The following is an 8,850-nucleotide window of genomic DNA, read 5'->3' as shown; positions in this document are numbered from 1 at the left end:
TATTTCTCCTTGTTAAATAAAAACTAGTCTTGATTCTTTATGTGCCTCCTCGGTAAAAAAAAAAAAAGTAAACTTCTAGAAGCCTTTCGGTTGCAAGTCACATTACTATGGTTAAGTCTGTCACTTCAACTCTCGGAGTGTCCTCCATGCAGACTGCAGTCCTTCCTTCCTTAACAGGAAGTTTATTTGGGGAGCTTATGGTTCGGAAAGGAAAATCCACCTATTGAACTGGGATGTTATTACTAGTACTACCCAGAAGAGCAGGGGGTTTAGTCATCAGTAATACTTTGAAAAATGCTTTGTGATAAATATCATAATTCTCAATCTGGTTTGGCTCTCTTTCGTATAGCTTTTACACCTGGAAGGGAATCTCTTGGGTGCTTCTATTCTTTCCAAAGGGATACAATTCTTAAATTTTTTTGATTTTGAAGTCATTAACGAACAAACAGTCAACCTAAAAATCATCGGTTTTGCTAACGAGCGAGTATCTCAGTTCTCTTTTTCTATAACAAAGAAACCCATAAGCAACCATCTACAAATCAGCAAAGTCGTATTAAGCTTTTTATTCTTACTCTCAAGTGACAACAGATTTTGCTTTATGGACTAGTTGGTGTCTGTGCATCCATATATTATTCATATTTTGATCCGTAGTAGTCTTTTCCCCATGTATTAATCATAAACCAGTATTATTAACTTCTCATGATGTTTTCACCCCCAAAAAAACTCTACATATTGCATCTAAATTGTTACATTTAAAGAATCTTTTGGCATACAAAATCTCTAGTTACATTACAAGCTCTCTTCTTTGGTTATGTACAAGCATACTTTTGTTTGTTGCACTGCACAGGGTAATGAAGGAACAAATATTATGGCACATGGGATACTGCACTCATTCTGAGATGATCTAGCATGTACACTTGAATGTCATCGAGGATTGACTACGGGTGTTACGTCACTAATAAGGTCACTGCCTGAAAGGTTGGCCGACCCATAGCTGGCATAAAATGTAGATGAAGATGCTGAATTGGCAAGACGTGTCGAAGTCGAAGTCGAAGTTGATTGGCCAGAATACGGGGAATTTGATTCTGAATAACAAGCATAATCTTCTGGATCTGGCACCATCTTCACTATGTTCTCTAGCTCTCTCACAACTTGTGCCATCGATGGCCGATTCTCTGGCATGTCCTGGCAACAGCCAATCGCCAACGCTATAAATCTCTCCACGCATTCAGATGGATAAGACCCCATGCTGCTGTCTATTATGGAGAACATTATACCTGACTGATGCGCCGTTGTTACCTGATATGATATCAAATACAACATTCAGCTTCTCATTAATTAGCAGAGAAGTGAATGCCTTAAAATCAGTATAAGTACCTCGCGGACAATGTTTTTGCCATGTGATATCGGGTGCATTCCAGTTAGAAGCTCCAGAAATACAATCCCAAGGCTGTAGACATCACTCTTGTCTGTCAACTTATGGGTCAGAAAGTATTCCGGATCAAGGTATCCCTAATGGAAATTAACAAAAAGACAATTCATAAATGATGATCACCAATTCACCTGTAAAAAGATGAGTGGACATAATTAAGTAAAACGCACCGGAGTTCCCTTCACTACTGTGGAGACATGATTTGGTAAATTTCCCTCATCATCGAGGACAGGTGCAAGAAGTGAGAGTCCAAAATCAGCAACTTTAGCAGTAAGCTTAGAGTCCAGGAGTATGTTGCTGGCCTTGATATCCCGGTGATATACTGGAGGATTTGCCTCAGTATGAAGGTAAAGGATACCTTTAGCTGAATCCAATGCCATTTTTAATCTTGTAACGAAGTTCAGTGTTCCTTTAGCTTTAGCTGCGTAATACAGTAACCAATTAATTGATAGTCTCCTATTTTTCATGGCATAGATCCTAAATTAAAGAATGATAAATCACTGAATATAGCATAATTATGTAAAGGCTGTTCAAGAGAAGGATAAAGACAACAAACTTGAGAGATTTCAACACCTGAAAGCCAGTCCCGTAAGGTGCCATTGGGCATGAATTCGTATACCAGCATCTGTTATGCACAAAGAAAACAAGACGATCAATCCTCGTATATAAGCTGCCAAAAGGAAGCACCAGGCAAAAATAGATCAATCACAGCATGCAATGGCCTTCTCATTTGTTATAACGAGCTACCATAGAATACATTTGCTTGCAAACAAGATATAAAATGACATTTGGAGATTTCACCATTGCCAAGGTTACCTGTTCTTCTTCTTCGTCACAGTATCCAACCAATGAAACTAGATTTCTGTGATGTAATCTGGACAACAATTTAATCTCAGTCAAAAATTCCTTTTGCCCTTGTAAGGAGCCTTCTTCAGCACGCTTTATAGCCACCACTGAGTTGTCAGCTAAGATGCCTCTATAAACCCTTCCATATCCTCCACGACCAACTTGTGCTGAGATGTTAAAGTTGTCAGTAGCCCCAGCCATTTCTCTAAATGTGAAGAACTTCACGCCATCAACTTTCATTGATATTTTTGTGGCTGCAAATGAATAAATAATCTTATAAGCTTTTCTTTCATTATGATCAGAAATAACCATATTAAGCACAAAGTTTCTCACTAACAGCATAAAAGAACTTACATAATCTTTTTCTTGACAGATTCCGATAGTATCTGGCCTGTCTTCTCAAAATAACAAGTGTGGGTATTGAAAATAATGCAACAGTGCAGGCCAGGACACCTAATATAATGGCTGCCCAAACTCCCTTGCTGATTCCTTTACTTTGGGTGCCAAAATTCACTGTTACAACAAAAGGGAACACATATAGACACAAGTTAAGGAATTAAGTCACATAATAAGAGAACTTTTGTAAACAAGCTGATAGCTTAAAATTTGGGTGCCAAGAGAAGATGCAATATTGTCAAGGGGCAGGCTTGCCTGCTGTTAAGCCAGAGTCCTACTCATATGCATCTCCTTATAAGATGGCATCACTGTTAAGCCAGAGTCCTACTCATATGCATCTCCTATATATATGTGAGGCAATCCAAGTACCTTTTGGATGGAGCAAAGCCTAAGTATTCCAACATGGTATCAGACCACCTAGTTCATGTGACGTTGGGGTCAGTTATGTTAGAAAATTCTCCACCTTAGAGTTGCATTTTCGTAATGTTAAAGGTATGACACACTTTCCTAATTAGAATAGGCATTGCAAACTTTCTCCTTCAATGAATTCTATTAGGAAAAGGATTATCCTTTCAGGCCAACATAAGCAAGGGTTGTTTGCTTATTTATTTGGGCTGAGAGAATTGGAGCTTGTGCTCTTTGGATATGCAGATGTGTGAGCTTTGGGTGTAAACCAGGTCTCTTTGGATTATGTGCTTCTCATCGCCTATGGGTGTAGGCAAAAATAGTTGAACAATGTAAATCTCTTGTTATTGTGATTGCATGTTTAATTTCTTGTACCGCATATCAAGCTTATTATAATCAACAACCTATCCAATTCTTAACACATAACAATTACCATCTTAAATTAGATTGATTATGCATGTATTTGTGGAACAGGGACCATCAAATAAGTTGAAAATTCAGAGAACCTCGTAAGTGTGTCATACTTAAAGGGAAATGGTAGATATGATTGTAACCCATCCACTCCTAACTCATGACGATGAATAGATAAACCTCAGATAGAAATGTCAAACGGAATGTTACAATTATCAATGTCAAAAAAAGATTTTTGATAGTGAGTATATATGCAACTAAATCCATTTTGCATCATTTGACGGAAAAATGCTGACTACCTAGTGATTAAAGAGCATCATATTTTGATCTTACAGCATTATCGGTCAGAGTTTTGAAATGTTACTTTACTACAAAAGAACAATGTTCAGTAGATATTGTAGAGCATATTGTTCAAGTCAATATCCGATATCAGAAATTTACTTGATTAAAAAAAGAACTAGCTTTAATAACATACTCTGTGAGTAAGGCCCCAGTAGAGTGAAACTGAGAAGCTCATATGGTCCATAAAAGTCGGTGCGATGAAAATTCCATGACGTGAATATATGTCTGATTCGCTGAACCTCAGTTGAGTTAAATGTGTTTGAATGTGTAACATTCCATGAAGGGAAGAGCTTCAAATGCATCCTCAGACGAGGACCCTTCTCCCAAAAATATGAATCTATATATATTTGAGAAATGTCCAAGTCAAGAGCATCCGTCATGTATTTCTCAAATCCAATAATATATGGAGGAAAATAAGAAAAGCTGGGGCTTTTGAGCCGGTATCCGATCCTTAGAGGGGAAGCACAAAAGCATTCCACTGGAGACTCTGGGACATATTCAAAAAAATCATTTATTGGACATCCTTGAACAGGACATGTTGGTCTTGAGCTCATTAACCTTTCAATATTTCCATCTCCTTCAGCTCCACAAAATTGGGCGATATTCGGAATATTGGCACGACTGCATATAGGATTGCCACCCAGCCTAAAACAAAACTGCAGTTGTAATGAGAATTTTATTTGTTGATAGAAATAAGACAAGCTTCCGAAACAAAGTTGATGTCCGTCTTAGTACAATGTCACATAATTGCCGAATTTGATTCTAATAGCAAAATATGCAATGAAAGATACATTAACTGAAAAAAAGAAGTTGATATTTGATAGTAATGATGCTCATGCTAATGATTTTAATAATGAGGTTCTATGGTTATGAATTAATTACAGAAAAGAAATAATACCTAAGGGTGACATTATGAGGTGGATTTAGCTCCCCTGTAATGTTTGAGAGTGAGTTGTTCCTGAGATCACTGTATTTTTTGTGAAGAGAAAACAGAAATTAGAAAGTTTCTGATATCTCAACAAGTTTTAGTATATAACTGAAACTCAGACAGAAAATTTTCGACATTCAATTCTTACAGTGTAAGCCTAGAAGTGGTGCCGAAAGACATGTTCTTCCAGATGTTAGCTGGGATTGAACCAGTGAAAAAATTATTTTGAAGTGACCTGTAATGAAGCTGATTTAGACAATAAACTACTTTGCATAAAAGAGTATATATATATATAACTTGATGAAGCAAATGGAATCTTACATTGTCTGAAGAAAAGGAATATTTGAGAAGCTTCCAGGTATAGATCCATTCAGATGATTATCTGACAGAACACTGTAAAGAAGAAGAAAAAATATCACTTAACACTTACCTTTTGTTGCAGTTATCAAGGATAGCAAAGGTAGAATAAGTGCAGTAAAAAACATCAAATATTGGGGATGAATCTACCATTTTTTTGTACTTACATAGTTGTCATATTATCAGAGAGTTTCGATGGTATCGGTCCAATGAGGTTATTCTGGCTCAAATCCCTTTATCATGAAAAAGAAAACATAGACATAAAAATACAAGAAACAATCAAATGAGCATGATGAGAACACATTTATCGTTATGGATACTGCTTACAAATATAATAAGGTCTCGATGCTGCTAAGATCAGGAATAACTCCATATAGGCTGCAATTTCTAAGACTTCTACCTTGTCATAGAGGATCAAGAATGAAAATGGAATCAGCTAATTTATGTATTGATCATTCATTTCATATCAAAGAAATAAGAGCACACAAATATGTTCCTTCTGGAAATGGTATACAAATAATAAATGAACCTAAAGCTTACAATTTGACGAGTTTAGAAAAATTGCCATAAGTAGATGGAATTTCAGAGCCATTGAAGTTGTTGTTGTCAAGCTGACTGGCAGGAGGGAAATAGATGATGGTCAACAAAATCTACTAAGCAAAAAACAATGTCATGCTTCATCCTATCAAAGTTGGTTCTACTTAAATTAGAAGTCTTACAGTATCACTTTATAATGAAATGAGTGAGTAGAAGTCTTACAGTATACGCAACTCAGGCAAGATTGAGAATTGTGGAGGAAGATGCCCAGATAATTTATTATTGTCCAAAAGTCTGCATCCGATACACATACATATCCTCAATTAACATTCAACAGTTGTTTTATTCAAGCAAAGTAATAGAAATGTTACATGAACATACAAGTGAAGAAGAGTTGATAGCTTGGATAGCTCCAGTGGAATTTGACCGCTTAAGGAGTTGTTGTTGAAATGACTGAAACTCACATGCATACAACAGGTAATATATTGAAAACAACATAACCTATACTATTGTCTTCAGCAAACTTGAGAATATCAACTTACAGGTGTCTCACAAAGCTCAAGCTACCATACGACTTTGGTATTGGACCTGAAAGTTCATTCTGATCTACTTGGAATCGATTTAAATTTGATAAATAGCCGAGCTCATCAGGTAGAGAACCTGATAATCTATTTCCATTCAAAAGCCTGTATACACAAATGCATTATAAGCTAAAAGTAGCATCGAGTGTATTGTCTGACGGATATCAATTCGAATATTTGTATAAGAGAAAAGATGTCAACAAATAGGTATCTTGCTAAATATTTGCATCATCTTGTTTCTAACACAGCTCTGTCAATTGTTTCGTTTCAAAATACTAATGGCATATTAAAAAATGATACACCTTCGAGGAGAGGAGATTCGATCAATTCCCAAATGAAAGACAATCCACATAATAAGCACATGAAGATAATTACCAATCACATTATAGTTTGATTTCTAAGAACAAATACCACATTAGAAGAAGAAAAAGAAGAGAGAACAGGAGAAGAAGGCATCTTGCAAAATGAAATAATAACTTACAGGAGTTTCAAGGGTGAAATACTTCCTATCTCCTTGGGTATGCTGCCATCCAAATCATTCCACATAAAATCCCTTACCAAAGATAAACATTACAAAATCATAAATGATTATAGTAGGAGAGAGTTTTGCATAGCTCAATGGTTGTTTGAGTGGAAACTAAACCGTGACTCACAGAATTCTCAGTTGAGAGAGTTGACCAAGCTGAGGAGCTAAATTTCCTGATAGATTCATATTTAGCAAGAGACTGCATCAAAAGAAAAAAGTTAATCATTCATTCATATTAGATTTAGAAACCAATATCCTGAAAATGCAATAATAGATATAGACCAAAATATTCATGTGGGATGGGAAATAGAAAAGCAGAAGATGGAGACATACAGCTCTCTGACGTGAAAGAATCCATCAGTCCCAACTGTATCATAACAAACAACACCGGTCCAATTAGATTGACATGGATCTCCATTTTTCCAACTCTCAAGATGCTTCAAAGGATCAATCAAACTTTTCTTCACTGCTTTCAATGCATTCACTGCAAATTTGAAATAAAAAAGTGTTGCCAATTGAAGGACAAACTTTGGGTTTTATTCAATTTCTCTTAATCTCCATCTGCTCATTCCAGACATACTTTCAACATAAATAGAGTAAAAGAAAAATCACCTTCAGTAGGATGTAGACTTTCTGCAAGTGCAAGGAGCAGCAAGTAGCAAAATGAAACATAGAATGATAGACATCCACTAATTTGCAGCCGAAACATGTTACTGCCGTGCAGAAAATTGAATCAAACTGAAATCAGAACCTAAATTTCCTCTTTTTTTTTTTTTCTTATTCTAAAAGAAGAAAGATAAAGATTTTGGTAAGAGATAGCCAGAAATAAAAAGGAAAGAATACCATTAATATCAAATCTTTAGAGAAAGTACAGAGTAGTAAATAGTAGCAGGAGTAAAAGGATAAAGGTGTAGAGTAAAGAGTTGAAATTGCAGCAGAATATCATAAAGACGTTTTTGGACTTTCAAGAAGAGATTCGAGACATGAAGTGGTCGTACATTTATGATTTTTTTAATTATTTACAAAGGTTGTTGGTTCGGCACTTTCGTATGCAAAATGTGAAAGGACGAAAGGCGTAGACTTTTTGGCGGCGACTAGCCAAAAATGACAGATGGCGGTTTTCTGTCGTTTTGCCCGTTCCAAACAACCATAAGGCAAGGAATGTATGGATCATATGGAAAGGATGCCATGCTATAAAATTAAGTCTCTTTTTTATTTTATAAGATTTCATTGTACCAAATTAAACATTACAATATCCATTTACCCAACAAAACACTTTTATTCTTCAAACCCCACACTTTCTTTTTACTATTTGCAATCAAACAAACGATTTGCGAAACAAAAACAAATAGTAAATCATGTTAAATTTTGAAAAGAAGATGCAAAAAGTTAATAAAACCAAATTAAATGTAAGTTTTTTGGGTTTTTTTTTTGTATTGTGTATTTTGGCTAGGTTTTAGGTTTTGATTTTGTTGTGATTGAGCACGGATTAATATATTATGTTTAGTTAGAGTTAGTGTTTGTGTTAATGGTATAATGATGATTTTCGAACTCATTGGAATGTATTTGTTTGATTTATTGGTTAGAAATCGAAGGATTTGAGTTCATAGTTCATTTGCAATACTTGCATTTTATGAGTTTGCTTTGTAATTACCGAATTGTGAAGCAATAAACCCTAAACTCTCATCTAAAACTTCGCAAATAGGTAAATGAGAAGCTTTCTGATGAATTGCGAAGCCATTTTTTCAAAAATAGGTAAATGCGAAGATTTCTGATGAATTGTGAAGCCATTTTTTTAGCAAAAGACTTCACAAATAGGTAAATGTGGAGCCATTTTTAGCAAAGGGCTTCGCAAGATGGATCTTGCGAACATTCCAATTGGATTGTGAATCGCAATTTTTCATCTGTTTCGCAATTGAATGAAATGAAAATTCTGTTGCTTCGTAAATAGGTAAATGTGAAGCCTTTAGATGAATTGCGAAGTTGGTCTATTTTACAAAATACGAACTTTTTTTACTTAAATACAAGTTGTAAGTATGAAATGCACATTGTATTGTCTGAAATACAAACTATTTTCATTTTTACCGAG

The 8,850-nt window shown here is 35.4% G+C and overlaps 1 protein-coding gene across 3 annotated transcripts; it reads right to left on the bottom strand.

The window, feature by feature from the left end:
- Positions 1-665: 665 nt before the first annotated feature.
- On the bottom strand, positions 666-7,760 carry LOC136205481 (probable LRR receptor-like serine/threonine-protein kinase At1g06840). 3 transcript variants are annotated; one of them, XM_065996089.1, is made up of 21 exons: positions 7,605-7,760; positions 7,374-7,474; positions 7,095-7,245; positions 6,889-6,960; positions 6,717-6,788; positions 6,197-6,340; positions 6,036-6,107; positions 5,877-5,948; positions 5,658-5,732; positions 5,445-5,513; positions 5,285-5,350; positions 5,082-5,153; positions 4,909-4,995; positions 4,731-4,799; positions 3,966-4,477; positions 2,633-2,791; positions 2,249-2,532; positions 2,006-2,057; positions 1,603-1,853; positions 1,378-1,512; positions 666-1,299 (listed from the first exon to the last, which is right to left on the bottom strand). In XM_065996089.1, exons 2-21 carry the CDS (start codon positions 7,468-7,470, stop codon positions 925-927), a joined length of 2,886 nt encoding a protein of 961 aa, XP_065852161.1. In that variant the 5' UTR covers positions 7,471-7,474; positions 7,605-7,760; the 3' UTR covers positions 666-924. The 3 variants fall into 3 exon arrangements, with proteins under 3 accessions (XP_065852161.1, XP_065852159.1, XP_065852162.1); XM_065996087.1 differs by lacking the exon at positions 7,605-7,760 and having other exon boundaries at positions 7,374-7,593; XM_065996090.1 differs by lacking the exons at positions 666-1,299; positions 1,378-1,512; positions 7,605-7,760 and having other exon boundaries at positions 1,690-1,853; positions 1,989-2,057; positions 7,374-7,597.
- Between the last annotated feature and the right edge of the window lie 1,090 nt (positions 7,761-8,850).

Source organism: Euphorbia lathyris, chromosome 9, assembly GCF_963576675.1.
Source record: "Euphorbia lathyris chromosome 9, ddEupLath1.1, whole genome shotgun sequence".
In the NCBI taxonomy this organism is placed as follows: domain Eukaryota; kingdom Viridiplantae; phylum Streptophyta; class Magnoliopsida; order Malpighiales; family Euphorbiaceae; genus Euphorbia; species Euphorbia lathyris.
The sequence above is the reverse complement of the archived record's forward strand: the minus strand, read 5'-3'. Positions and strand labels throughout refer to the sequence as shown.